Genomic DNA, 15333 nt, shown 5'->3' with positions numbered 1-15333 from the left:
TCCTCTTTCTGTAGCTGTCTTTAGGAAAGTTTTTCAATTTTATAATAGTTCCATGAGTCAACCGGGCTGGGTTTTAATTCGTTAACGGCCCAAAATTCCCCATATTTTCGATAGCAACTCCATAGTAGAGAACAACCCTAAATGGAGGGATGAGTTTGTTAGGCTGACCTGGGCTGGGGGTGATTGGGCCACACTCTTCCGTAGGCCCTTTTGCAAAGTATCAGATGGTAGTCCTGGTAGCATCAGGTTAACTGATGAGGAGGAGGTGGCCTATCAAGCCTTATTTTCAGATGATGGGAAAACAGACACCTGGACCCTTTTAGAGGAGTTTTCCTTGAAGAAAGTTGGTCTCTCTCAGGCCATTGATAAGGGTAAATTTATACCTGTGTAGCTATTTTTCCTTCCCTTTAATTGCAATTTTATTATCTTCTGAAATTTAATATTCTTTCTACTTTTTCTTTCAGCTTGTGAGGCTATTAATAACGTCAACAGGCCCAAGGAGGGGGAATCTGGCCGCCAGAAGAGGGCCAAGCTAAACAGGGATCCCAGGGGCAAGCCTGATGCTCCTGCTTTCCTTAAGCCCCACGTCCCTGTTGTGGAGCTGGGCGATGACGTGGATCCTCCACTTAAGGCACACTCCTTCAGGCCTAACTGGGCTTTAGGAGAAGTGACACAATGGTTGGATCCACCAAACATGCTAAGGATTGGTCGTACCATTCCATCACTCCCCATGACTTCACTGACATTGTTACGGGGAGTGACATCGAGACTATTGAGCTTCTGGGTTCTCAGGCCCAAGCTGCGGTAACTTTCTACTCTTTCTTTCTTTTTTAAATTCCAAGTTTCTCGTATTTTAGTGAACTTGTGTTAACTCATATTTCTTTGCAGAGTAACACCTATTTCCAGACAGCCCTCCATCAGGCTAGGTCCTGGAAGGGTAACTCTGATGAGTTTGAGAAGGAGATGAAGAAATGGGAGGAGAGAGCTAAAGTCTTGGAGAAGAAGTTGGACACGAAGAAGGAGGAGCTGGCTAAGGCTCATTCCGAGCTGGTGAAACTTAGGAGCGATAAGGAAAAACTCATCGATGACTACATGGATTCTGATAAGTTTAAGAATCTCATGGAGATTCATGATGAGGGTCTTTACTCCCTTTAGTTTACTCAGGGATGGGATGCGGCCGTAAAGGCGGTTTCTGAGAGGTATCCTGGCTTAGTCGACCCTAAGGACTTTATAAGTCCTAAGCAGGCTGAGACGGAGGACAGCATAGATGCCCTCTTCAACTCCCCTCAGCCAGATGATCGCATCTTGGATCCTAACACTGCTTCTCTTCCCACTTCTCCTGCGAAGGATGCTGAAAGTGCTGATAAGGAGCAAGGGAATAAAGGCTCCCGCATGGAGGAGTAGTTTTTCTATTTTGTAATTTTATCCTTAACTTATGTCTGAACTTTGTTTATATCAGAACTTATTACCCTTCGGGGTTATTTCATATGATGCTTTCCTTATATGCTGCTTTCCTTATTCGCATCTTTCTCCTTTATCTTTCCAATACTTAATATGCATTTAAACTTGAACTAATTGGCCCTTTGAGTTGAGCAACATGCACTCTTATAAAAGAATCCTTGAAGTCTTCTTCTTTCAATGATCAAATCATGATTTTTTGTTAAAACCACACAAGGTATTATCACAACTTAAACATCCATAGGTCAAAATAATTTCAAACTTATTAATATGAAGTATAGTTTTCCAAAACCTTACATAGTGTGGGTTCGACCCTTAACAATAATGACTCGACAATGTAAATTCTACCGGAATATAAAATCCTACGCAAGCAAAGCTTCAAGGGGCTTTTCAACCTATTTGTCATCTTGACAAGTGAGAATCGTACCCAGTTGCCCAACACATAGTAAACCTTCAGGTTTTGTGCATGCCAGGTTCTCGGGACTTCAAAACCATCCATAGTCTCTAGCTTGTAAGTTCCTCTACCTTGAACACTCTTGACTTTATATGGCCCTTCCCAATTCGGGGCAAGCTTCCTTTTCTGTCCTACACCAGAAGCTTCTATCTTCCTTAAGACTAGGTCGCCTTTTTTGAAAAATCTTTCTTTAACTCTCAGGTTGTTGTAGAATGAAGCCTTTTTTTTTATATTCTACTATTTTCGCATGTGCCTCATCTCGCACTTCATCAATTAAGTCCAGGGCTAACATTTGTCCTTCCTCATTCTCCTCAGCATTGAAAGCTTGAATCCTGGGAGAGGAATGTGATATCTCCACGGGAACAACTGCTTTCGCCCCATATGCTAACATGAAGAAAGTTGCTCCAGTTGTGACTTTACAGGTAGTCCTATAGGCCCAAAATATTGGAAGTATCTCATCCACCCAATTATTCCTCGATTTCTCGATCCTCTTCTTTAGTCCATCCAGGATTATTCGATTTGCTACCTCCGCTTGCTCATTGGCTTGCGGGTGAGCCACAGAAGTGAACCGTAACTCAATTTCATTTTCTTCACAGTACTTCTTGAATTCCTCGTTGTTGAATTGTGTTCCGTTGTCGGTGACTAGGATACGGGGAATTCCATACCGGCACATAATATTTTCCCACAGGAATTATGCAACCTACTTAGTTGTGATTTTGGCCAAGGGTTTGGCTTCAATCCACTTAGTGAAATAATCAATGGCTACAATCAGGAACTTCCTTTGTGTCGTGGCCATGGGGAAAGGCCCAAGTATATCCATTCCCCATATAGCAAAGGGGATGGGTGAGTTGATGGAGGTCAGCATCTCAGGGGGTTGTCTAACAATAGGTGCATGCTTCTGACAAGGGTCACACTTCTTCACATATTCTTTGGCATCAGCCATCATTTCTGGCCAATAAAAGCCTAAACGGGTTATCTTATGAGCTAATGCTCTGCCCCCCAAGTGTTGTCCACATATGCCTTCATGTACTTCTTCAAGAGCCAAACATGCCTCATCAGGCCTGAGACACCTTAAGTAAGGAACTACAAAAGATCTTTTATACAAAATCCCATCTATTAAAGAGTATCTTAGTGCTCGAACAACCAATTTTCGTGCTTCAGTAGCATCGTTTGGTAACCATCCAGTTTGAATGTGAGCCTTAATGGGATCAATCCATGATGTCCCCAGGCCTATAGAAGCCACAAGCTTAACATCAATGCTCCGTGTTTTCAAAACGCGATAGTAGACACTTCCAGAACTTTCTTCCATCTCAGATGAAGCAAACTTTGACAACGCATCTGCCTTAGCATTTTCCTCCCTTGGAATGTGCTCAACATGGCATTCATCAAATTGGGTCATCACGGCCCTTACTAGGCGGACATACTTAGCCATCGTCTCATCCCTTGCCTCAAACTCTCCCTTTACCTGGGATATGACAAACTTCGAGTCTCCACAGACTTTTAAGTTCATGACTCTAAGTGTCCCTGCTAAGCCAAGACCAGCTATCAGAGCTTCATATTCTGCCTCATTTTTTATGGTTGGGAAGTCTAGCTTCATGGCATACTCAATTAAGAACCATCAGGGCTTTGTAAAACCAAACCTGCTCCACTTGAATTCATTTTTGATGCTCCATCAAAATAGAGAACCCAGTATTCTTTTTCCTTATTAACCTTCTCTTTATCCCCTTATCCACTTCCTTGTCTTGAGGTATGTTATCTTCCTGCCCCCCGACTTCTTGGTTGGGTATGGTACATTCCACCACGAAGTCAGCTAGTGCCTGGGCTTTTATTGCCATTCGTGGCTTATACTTGAGGTCGAACTCTCCCAGCTCTATTGCCCAGTTGATCAATCTCCCACTAGCCTTGGGACTATGAATGATACTTCTCAGGGGCGGATTTGTTAGCACCTCAATCTGATGAGCCTGAAGGTAAGGTCGTAACTTTCTCGAAGCCATTACTAAGGCTAGAGCAAATTTCTCAATAGTTGAATAATTCAACTCAACACCATGCAAAAATATGCTGACATAGTATACGGGTTTCTGGACTTTCAGTTCCTCCTTAACCAATACAGCGCTCAAGGCACTCTCTGAAACATCTAAGTATAAGAATAAAACTTCATTCAAAACTGGCTTGGCCAACAACGGGGCCTAGGCCATATATTTCTTTAACTCCTCGAAGGCCTGCTGCTTTTCCTCACTCCATACAAAGTCCTTAATGTTTTTTAATGACTTGAAGAACGACAAGCACTTGTCTCTTGACTTTGAGATGAATCGTCCCAGCGCAACAACCCTTCCTGTGAGCTTCTGAACATCCTTGACAGTTTTTGGTGGTTCCATGTCCAGGATTGCCTTTATTTTATCGGGGTTGACCTCGATCCCTCTCTTGGAGACCATCAATCCCAGAAATTTCCCAGATCCTACTCCGAATGCACACTTTGTAGAATTTAACATCATTTTGTGGTACCTCAGGACCTCAAAAGCTTCCCTTAAATGGGTTATATGATCAGCCTTTACTAGACTCTTGACTAATATGTCATCAACATAGACTTCCATAGTCTTGTCAATAAGATCTTTAAAAATTTTATTTAACAACCTTTTATTGGTGGCTCCCGCATTTTTGAGACCAAACGCCATAACAAGATAACAATAAACACCAAAGTCAGTGATGAATGATACCTTTGGAATGTCGTCCTTGTGTATCTTGATCTGATTGTATCCACTAAATCCATCCATGAAGCTCAGTATTTCATGCTCAACTGTGGCATCTATCAAAGTATCGATCCCTGGTAACGGAAAATAGTCCTTAGGACAGGAATCATTTAGATCAGTGAAGTCCACACACATCCTCCATTTTCCATTAGCCTTCTTGACCATTATAGGGTTTGCTAACCATTCTGGGAATTGAATCTCCTCAATGAAACCAGCCTCCAAGAGTTTCTCCACTTCCTGTTTTATAGCTTCTTGCCTTTCTAGAGCAAAACTTCTTTTCTTTTGTTTCACCTTCTTCCGATTTGGGTCCACATTCACCTTGTGAGTAATCAATTTTGGGTTTATGCCTGGCATATCAGCTGCTGGCCATGCAAAAACATCACTATTTTCTTGCAAATATTTCACCAATTTCCTTCTAAGGGGCTTCTCGAACGCTGCTCCAATAAAAGTCACCTTCCCAGGATCTTCGGGGGCCAAAGGACTTGAAACCAAGTCTTCTGCTGGCTTTCCTCTTTTCTCATCATTCTCTCAGATATCCAGATCTTCAATAGGAAGAACCTGTCCCCCAACTCCATCTGCCCTCAAAGAGGCCACATAACAGCTTCTAGCCATTTTTTGATCTCCTCTTTCTTCTCCAATCCCATCTCGAGTCGGAAACATCATAACTTAATGATAAGAAGAAGGGACTGCCTTAGAGGCGTGTATCCCTGTTCTTCCCATGATAGCGTTGTAGGTCGAACTAGCCTTCACCACCACAAAGTCCAACATCTGAGTTGCTTGCCTTGGTTCCTGTCCTATGGTTGTTGGCAACTTGATTATTTCTTCTACGAGGCATTCCACTCCTGCGAATCCATATATTGGCATGTCGGTTGGGGTCAATTGGGAGTCATTATATCCCATCCTTAAAAAGGTGTCATGGAGCAAAATATCCACTGAAGCACCATTATCTACATGGACTCTTCTTACCGGGCTGTTCCCTATAATCGGGGTTATGACCAACGGATCGTCATGGGGAAATTTCACACCTTCCAAATCAGCATCATCAAAAGACATTGTTACTCCCGTCCTGGCCCTCTTCGGAGCTTCCCCAACAATATGCATAACTTCTCGAGCATATGCTTTCCTAGAGTTCTTGGATAACCCAGCAGCAGTTGGCCCTCCAAAAATTGTGTTGATCACAGGTCCTTGGGGGCGAGGTCCTCCGAAGATTGTATTTATAACCGGTCCTCTAGGCTAGGGATTTCGCCCCTGATCTTCTTCATCTCTCCTTCGGTTATCAAAGTTTCTTCTCACGTTGTTGCTTCTATCCCCTCCTTCTCCAGTGTATTTGTTCAATCTTCCTTTTCGAATGAGGAACTCAATTTCATCTTTCAGCTGTCTACACTCATCGGTGTCATGACCAACATCTTTGTGGAATCTGCAATACTTGCTCTTATCTAGCTTGGCAGGATCAGCCTTCAAGGGTTTAGGCCAACGAATATCTCGATCTTTTTCGATTTCCATCAGGATCTAGCTTCTAGGAGCATTCAGCTTAGCGTATTCGGTGAACTTTTGCCCAGGTCCTCCCTTCTTGGTGTTTGAATCAGGGTTTTGCTCAGTTCTAGGATACTTGTCCTTGGCGATATACTCTAGATCAGTTTTCCGCTTCTTGCCTCCAGTGGGCTCATTACTTACTACGGTCTTTCTCATGCTTTCTTCAACCTTGATATACTTCCCTGCCCTATCCTGGAGTTGCAACATGCTTTCAGGGGGATGTTTGGCCAAGGACATCTTAAAAAACTCATCCCTAGTTCCTTGTTACAGCGCTATCATGGCTACCTTATCATCAAGGTCTGGGACTTTTAAAGCCTCCTTTGTGAAACGATTCAGGTAATCTCGCAAGGATTCCTTTGTTCCCTGCACAATGCTCATAAGAGATGCTGAACTTTTCTCATGAACTCTCCCACTGATGAATTGCTTAATAAAAGCCTGACTTAATTCTCTGAACGAACCAATAGAGTTTGGGGGCAAGCGACTATACCACCTTTGAGCCATACCCGACAGGGTTTGAGGAAAGGCCCGACATTTAATAACATCATTCACAGGTTGCAATAGCAGTGCATTAGAGAATGTTCTAACATGATTAGCGGGATCTCGCGTGCCATCATAAGCTTTGATAGTTGGCATCTTGAACTTCCTTGAGATATGGGCATTCATTATTTCTTCAGTGAAGGGCGAAGTAGGATCATCAGGATCTCCAAGGGGAAGAAGATTTCTTGGATCAGCCCTTAGGATAACAGCCCTTCTCCGTACTGGACCATCCAGGTCTATGATAGGAGGAGGATTTCTCCCCCTAGGAGGTACTGGGGGTCTGGAGGTCTGGTGCGCCTCCAAGTCGTGCCTCAGCCTTTGAATCTCAGCCTCATGAGCCTTGATCCTTTCCTGCACTTCTTGGGGATTCGTCCCTTGGGTGCTTTGAGGACGTTGGCTTCCATCAGCCATCGATTCTTTGCCAGCACGTCTCCTTCTTGGGGCTACTTCATCATCCGAAGATTCAGAGTCTCTCTCAGTGTAAGGACCAGAAAATTCCTGATCCTCAGGGATAGGAGCCAAACCTCGTATGTAGGGGGCGATCGCCCTCGTGCTTCATTCCGTCTAGCATGTCCACTTCCTCCAACCTCAGGGTGAAGGGGCATCCCATAAGGGGGGTTAGTGGTGACAAAAGTTGAATACTCATTCCCAATGGATCGAGAATTCACAGGTGCATGTAATTGTTGAACTTGGGGACTCGTACCTTGAATAGCCGGGTGAATCGTCCCTTGTGGCTGAGGTTGAGTTGCCCCTATCTGGGCTTCCCCTTGGGTAGGTTCATATGTTGAATGAGGAGGTATCTCCACGGTGGATGAAATCACTTGGGTTGTCCCTGATGGTGTTCCTTCCTCCATAGCTATAATTGTTATGCTTTCCCATAGACGGCGCCAAATGTTATGGGTAAAAATCCAAGGTTATTATTTGCTGTATTTATTAATAAGGTTCGGGAGCTCAAGGCCTTTAATGGCTGCTCTCGTGTTTCGTAGCTTAATTCTGCCTTTACGAGATGCCTACGTATCTCTGAGAATTAGAGAATCAAGCCAAAAATGTAGTTCTGATTTGTGGGGTGAGGCCCCTTATATAGATGTTGGAAGTCATTGAACTGGACTTGGTATAGGAGACTTGGTGGGCAAGTCTCGGAATTAGAATGGACTTTGGAGTCCTAAGAGGTAGGAAGTTGATTCATTATCCTATGAGGTTCCTTGGAGGCCAATCTACAAGGATTTATATCCCCACTAGGACTTATCTTAATAGCTATTTTTCTCCCTTATTAATTAATTACAAAATTAATTAATAATCAGGGTATTGGGCCTTCTTTGTTCCATCAGGCCTGATCTGGTCCATCAGGCCTGATCAATGTGTTAACCTTTTGGTCTGAATATCATACATCTTCTTATTGGGCCTAGCAGCCCACATCTTGTATAATCAATGTAATATTTAATTACACAATCAGAATTCATCTATCCCTATCATTAGGAGACAAGATTCACAAGAAACCAGATGGTCTTCAAGTATTGGCTGATATTGCTCTGGATCAGGAATCTTCAAATCCTGAAAAAATTTTGTCACATCCTGACAGGTCTTAAGTAATTCCTGACAAGTTTATGACAATTCTTAATCAGACAATTTCTACAACTCAAGCAGCCAAGGAAGTTGAAATTGCTAAGGAAGTTGAACTACAGAAGTTTATCAAGTGGAAAGAAAAAACCTCATCTATTTCTCAATCCATGAAGATCACACTTCAATCATCACAGAAGGGGTACAATACACAAGAACCATCTTCTCAAAGTAAAGATGCACCTGTTAAAGCCCCAGCTACACAAGAACAACCTGCTCAAAGTGTAGGTGCAAACATTTTCTCACATCTGACTACTCCTGACATTGTTCAAGGAAGTCAAATTTATGTGGTTGATGACATTATGAAGACAGTACAAGATAGGAAAGCTCATCAAAAGCACGTTGTTGAGTTGGATGTTGTTATCCATGATCCTATTCCTAATGAAGTTATTCTACTAAGGGATCAATTTCTGACAAGTAGCACACTCCTGACAAAAGAACAATTCCTAATGAAGTTATTCTTGGTTTAACAGATGTACTGATCACTTCTCAAGATAAGATTGAAGCAATCTTGGTACAACCACTCAAGGCTATACCAACGGTTGATAATCCACAAGGTACAAGCTCTCTAAACATTACTTTATCTACATATATGACTATGATTAGCCCTTTACAAAGGAATACCTCTATTCATATAATCACAGACAACTCTTCTCAACCACCTCTTTTTGATCTTTTCATGTGAGACTGAGAGAAAAGATTTAGTGAAAAACATAATTACAAAGAGGCAAGATCCTTACCTGGCAAAAGGAGAGGTAGATGAGAGACATGATTTAGTTAATCCTTGTAAGGAAGCTCTGACTCTTTAAAGTCATGAGATGACTGGAGTGAGAAGTGATGAGATTATTTTAAAAGAAAAGAGAGATTTAGGTACTAATGGTTCTTTTCTCACAGGATCTACACAGGTAACTAAGCCTTCTAAGTTAATTCTTGATTTAAAGCTTAAAGGCATATTTTTCGAATCTGATGTTAATTCTGATATTCCATCGAGATATTCTGGTGATCAAGATGATTCTGATGACTCTGATGATGATAACCCTGATAATGCTATTTTGAAAGCTGGTATTGAAGCATCTAAGTTTTCTACTTTTGGTTCATCATCAGGTCATGCTGCAAATCTACAACGTCATAGGGCTTATGAATGGAATCCTAGTGATTACCAAGTGAAAAGATATATATGGAATCTGCTTAAACTTTAGTTGATCATGCTATTCAATTAGTTTTCAAATATTTATATGAAAGTATCTATCAAATCCACTACAGTTTTAGTCAGAGGATTGCATTCTTTTGTCTCTACATTCAAGGAAGATATTGTCAAAATCATAGAAGAGCTTGTTGATCTTTCAGTGGATATCAAAGGTAAAAATAAATAAAGTAGTTTGCTTAAGAGAATGTTTAGCTTGGAAGCAAAACAAGATCAAATGTCTGAAAAACTGATAGCTTTGGAAGCTAGTCAGATTACTACAAATTCCAAGTTGGATGATATTTTCTCTCTACTATAGAGTCTAGATGCCAAAAAGGGGGAGATAGTATCATAGAAAAAATGTCAGCCTGAATCAGTTTTGAGGAGAAATACCAATTCTGATGATGATGGTGATAAAGAAGAAAAAGAGATATATGATGTTACAAAAGTTGATACTGTGAAAGTTCAATCTAGAACTGGAATTCAAAGCCAAAAGAAGACACAGTCAACTCACGTCTATAAGGATAAATTAGATAGATTAGATAGATTTAACAAGGAAGTTGCTTTTGTTACTTCTAGTTCAATTCCTGATTTCAAATATATAAATTCTGATGATTTTCCTGACACTGAAAGAGTGATAGTGATTCCTGATTCCGTGAAGTCTAAATAAGAAGAAATTTTATTTCGAATGAATTTACATATTCTCTCTACTTATGGTGAAGCTGTTAATGTTGAAAACTTCACGGAAGAAGAAATGATTTTTGACCGAGAAGAAAGAGCTCAGGAAGGAAAAATCAGAATAGCTGTTGATAAAGCAGATTAAGAATACAAGAATATGCTTAAAAGATCTGAAAGGAATAGATGGAGGAGTACAAATAAGAAGATGTTGCAAGAAAAGCAGAAAGGAGAGCTCAAGTATTTTCAAAGATAAAAAACAAATGCAAATGGAGAAAGGTTGTTGATCTTAACTGTAATGGTAAATTGAGTTTTACTCCTGGAGGAATTGGTTGGATGGTTTACTTAGTTCTATTGCCATGGGAGATAAGAAATCTTGTTTAGAACAAGCTAAGAAGTTGAAGTTGTTTGAACCATTCATAAGAGCTGAAATAGGATAACATGAAGCTAAAATTGTTAACTTAAAGTTGTTGAACTTCACACTTGCTGATAGTCCAGATTAGGAAATAACTGCTGGTCATCTAGATAGACTTAAAGTTATGAAGATTATTCTTGATAAACATGATGGTTCCTAAATACATAAATTTCAGAGGGCAAGAAGTCAACATGAAGAAAGGTGAAGTAGTCATTCAAAATGTTCTTACTCAGAGACATATAACTATAAATCCTGATGGAAGAAAAACTTGTTATGTTTCATTGGAAGACATGATGACATAAAGAGCACAAACCAGAAGTCTGAGGGCTGCTATCTATCAATTATCTGACATAACATAATATGAAAAGAATTTGAAGATAAAGTTAGAAGATATTTACTGGAAAAAGATTGATGACAGAGTTAAAGCTTTTGTTCAGAGATACTGTGGACTCTATCAAGAAATATGAAGATCTACATCTGAAACAAAGGTAGCATTACACTACTTATTTTGTCTATCTGGTTTTTGGCACTGGACAATTCTATTGGAATTCATGCTTATTCTACAGAGCATAAATTGGGGGAGATTGTTGAGAATTGCCTAAGTCGAAGATTAGGATCTATGTCACAATCAGGATATGATCAACTGTTATAATATGATTATCCGTTTAAAGCTTCGATATCATACATTGATATATATAAATCATTATCAGTTGAATCTAAAAAACTAATCCATTGATCAAAGCATTACGTTGAAGAATGACTTGGATGATAAGTCATGGCTGCGAGATAAATCAGAAGGTGTTGATTTATAGGATAGTATTTGATCTAGATATGTAAAGTATTAGAGTTATATTGTAACATATCTTGTAATTGATAGAGGACTGATTTGTAGCTGTGTAGTATATAAACACAGAATAGGTTATCACAATATAAGTGATAGAGAACAACTCGAATATTTGTGTAACCTAGCAGTTCCTAAGAATATTGTTCTTAAGAGAGTTTTGTAATAGTTTATCAAATATCAATATAAACTGTTAATTGATTCATTTGTTCTTACTTTACTTTCAGAATACATCGATTTGTTAGGTAATTGTATCCAACCCTCTTAAACAATTACTTTACTGGGCAACAAACTGAAACCTTTCAAAACACTCACAAGACCAGCTAGTGCACCAGCTTGAACATTGCTCTCCCTTGGCACCTGTTGTATGTTGAATGTGTCAAAATAATTCATCAATTTTTTAGTGACATCTAAGTATGTAATCATTTTGGGATCTTTAGCTTCATAAGAACCATTGACATGATTGACAATCAATAATGAGTCACAGTCTACGTCGATGTGTCTAAATTTCATGACTTTAGCAGTCGTTAATCCGAAGATTAACGCCTTGAACTCAACCTCATTATTAGTAGCTTTGAAATCATAGCATATTGAATATGCTATTATATCCCCCTGTGGAAATTTTAGTACAAGACCCAAGCCTGTTTCATTCACGTTCGAAGCTCCATTAGCGTGCAATGTCCATGGTTTGACGTCTACTCTCAAAACAACTTGTTGGAACTCCTCGTCAGCTGTTGTAATTTGGATTGGACTGAAATCAACCACAAAATTAGCTAAAGCTTGTGATTTTATGGTAGTTCTATGTTCGTATACGATGTCATATGTACTTGGACGGATGACCCATTTAGCCATCCTTTCCATCAATTCAGGATTACTAAAAAAAGTTCTCAAAGGGAAATTTGTCATGACGTGTTTTATGAGACTTGAAATAATGCCATAGCTTCATAGAAGTCATGGATAATGCAAGTACTGATTTTTTAAAAGATGTGTACCTTATCTCCGCATCCACTAGGCTTTTTCTGATATAATAAACAGGTGATTTGACACCTTCATGCTCCTTGACAAGTACTCAACTCACAGCGTGATTATTGATAGAAAGTTAGACATAAAGTTCCTCACCTTGAGATGGTTTGGATAAGAATGGAGGAGTAGTAAGGTAAGTCTTCAAGTCACTGAGTGCGCTTCATGTATGTCCGTCCATTGAAATCTTTTGTTCTTTCTTAAGACATCATAGAAGAGCTTGCACCTATCTGAAGATCTAGAAATAAATCTATTCAGGGCTGCAACTCTCCCTGTCAGCTTTTAGATGTCTTTCACATTAGATGGACTCTTCAACTCAAAAATTGCTATAATTTATTTTGGACTAGCTTCAATTCCCCTTCTTATAACCATGTGTCCAAGAAACTTTCCAGAAGATACAGCAAAGTTACATTTGGATGGGTTTAGCTTCATGTTGTACGATCTTAAGATGTCAAATACTTCTTGTGAGTCACGAACATGATTCTTAGCGTTCTCAGACTTGACCACCATGTCGTCTATATAGGCTTCCATCATTTGGCCTATTTTATCTTTGAACATCTTGTTGACTAGTCTTTAAATGGTTGCACCAGCATTACTTAATCCAAAAGGCATGGCTGAATAACAATATATCTCCCTGTCAATGATGAACATTGTTTCCTCATAATCAGATGGCTCCATTGGTATTTGATTGAAACCACTTGATGCGTCCAAGAATGTAAGTAGCTCATGTTCAGCTCTAGAGTCCACCATGGCATTAATATGGGAAACTGGGTAAGGATATTTTGGATATGCTTTTTTCATGTCTATATAGTCAACACAAAGCCTCCATTTTCCATTCTTCTTTTGAACTATAACAACATTGGCCAACCATTCAGGAACATGTACCTCTTTGATCATCCTAGATTTCAAGAGTCTATCTACTTCGTTATTAATTATCTTGTGGAAAACTTTCTTCTTTTCTATTAGACAGGAGTGTAAGTTGGATCAACATTAGCTTATACGTTATCATGTCAGGATCTATACCCGTGATGTCAACATGTTCCCATACAAATGCATCATCCTGGTTTTCAAGAACTCCACCAAGTTTGCTTCAATTGTTGGTGACAAGTCTTCTCCTATCAAGATTGGTTTGTCTACTATCTTCAAATCGATCTTGGCTAATTTATAAGGTCCCGTTATTGTGGCTACAGGTGCTTCATTCCCGTTGTATTGGATAGTGGCTTCAAACACGTCTCATAGCATTCTCATGCCGTGTTATGGTCTCCTCAAATTTCTTGTGTACCCTATGGTGTTGAGAATTTGAGCACTGGATGATACATTGACGGGACGGCCTTCAAATTGTGAATCCAAGGTCTTCCCACAAATATGTTATATGTGGAGTCGACTTCAGTTATGCAAAATTTCTTCAAAAGATTAACTTCTTGTGCATATGTAGGCAACATAATCTCACCCATTGTGCGTTTAGTCTCTCCACTGAATCCTACCAATGTCGTTGTCTTCTTTATCATGTCACTTTCTACCAAACCCATTTGCTTTAACATGCTTTATAATAACCCCAACTTTTGTAACTATTTCAAACCCTGATGAATAGTAAATTTTGTTGATTGTGAAATATTATCAGAAGAGTAGATATAGTTTTTCTTTTATGAAAATTTTGAGTACGTATTAGTGTTCAATAATGAACTTGAGTTTATGTAAAGGTCGTCAGAATTCGAAAATGAGCACTTTAATTTTTCCCGAAAATCCACCAAATACCGAAAAAATTAAGTATAAGGCGTTAAGATTGAAGGAATTAAATCCAAGGATTATAAAAGAGGATTGTTAAAGGAATAAAATATATTATGAATAGCTTAGGGAACCTCTAATGATAAAATCACGGATATATTCCCTCAAACAATTAAACGAGATTAACAATGAATGAATAACAGAACAAATAGAAGCCAATAAGGAAAAAATACTTGTGACAATTAGAAGGGAAAGTAGTGCAACATTTGGCACATCAATGTGAAACCAGAGTAAAAGATCAAGCATGATGACATCATTATCAAACACTTGGAAAATGGATGAGGTAAGCAAGGTGAAGTAATCACTTTATTAAGGTAACCAAGCTAGATATTAACCAAGTGCTTCACTTCATCAATTATTAACAAATCAAAGCAAGCAATCCCCCTTTGAAGCTCTCGGCCCCTTCTGGAAAAAAAGAAAATGGAGAAGCAAAATCAAGCATCCAACCTCATAAATTAGTGTTCTTGAGCTCAAAAGTTTTCTCTTGAATAGATTAAGGTAACCACCAAGTTTTATTGTATTTAAATGAATCTATCTTGGTCAAAAGTTCATTAGAAGATGAACATGAATTGTGATGAATAGTAACTAACTTTTATTTTCTTGATATTCATGGAAGTTTAAGGTTGATTAAGCATAGATCAAGGTTCATAAGGGCTATAAAAGCTCTTTTATAGTACTAAGAATCATCAAGAAGGTATAAACAAGCTTTCACTTTTGATTTATGTTATGAACTTTGTGTTGTTTTAGAATTTGAAATGAGAGGTACTATTTGTATGTTTAGATGATCAAAAAGAGATGTTGATTGGTTGGTTTGATGATTTTGATTTTGAAAAAAGTTTTAACAACATTATAATATGTTAGTATATCTAAGTATGTTAAGTTCTCAATTGAGTTGGTTTGGATTGGTTGTTGTATGTTTCGTAAATGGAAAATCGCTAAGTTATAGACGTCATAATGCCCGATTTTATAATGACTCTTTTTGTGTGTAAATTTAGAGTTGAATAACACACTATTGAACATCACCACTTCCATAAATAGTTAGATCATGTTTTAAGCTTCGTATTGGTG

The 15333-nt window shown here is 39.1% G+C and overlaps 1 protein-coding gene across 1 annotated transcript; it reads right to left on the bottom strand.

Moving 5' to 3' along the window:
- Positions 1-9615: 9615 nt before the first annotated feature.
- Positions 9616-12312, bottom strand: LOC141718522 (uncharacterized). The gene is made up of 2 exons (XM_074520903.1): positions 11776-12312; positions 9616-9639 (listed from the first exon to the last, which is right to left on the bottom strand). Exons 1-2 carry the CDS (start codon positions 12310-12312, stop codon positions 9616-9618), a joined length of 561 nt encoding a protein of 186 aa, XP_074377004.1.
- Between the last annotated feature and the right edge of the window lie 3021 nt (positions 12313-15333).

This window comes from Apium graveolens, chromosome 4 (assembly GCF_009905375.1).
Source record: "Apium graveolens cultivar Ventura chromosome 4, ASM990537v1, whole genome shotgun sequence".
In the NCBI taxonomy this organism is placed as follows: domain Eukaryota; kingdom Viridiplantae; phylum Streptophyta; class Magnoliopsida; order Apiales; family Apiaceae; genus Apium; species Apium graveolens.
The sequence above is the reverse complement of the archived record's forward strand: the minus strand, read 5'-3'. Positions and strand labels throughout refer to the sequence as shown.

Excerpts from the sequence above, each read along its gene's own strand:
- LOC141718522 (XM_074520903.1), bottom strand. The coding sequence starts at position 12,312 with ATGGCTAAATGGGTCATCCGTCCAAGTACATATGACATCGTATACGAA. Across the intron at positions 9,640-11,775 it reads CTGGTGCACTAGCTGGTCTT|AGACAAAAGAATGCAATCCT; the intron begins GTGAGTGTTTTG and ends CCTTGAATGTAG.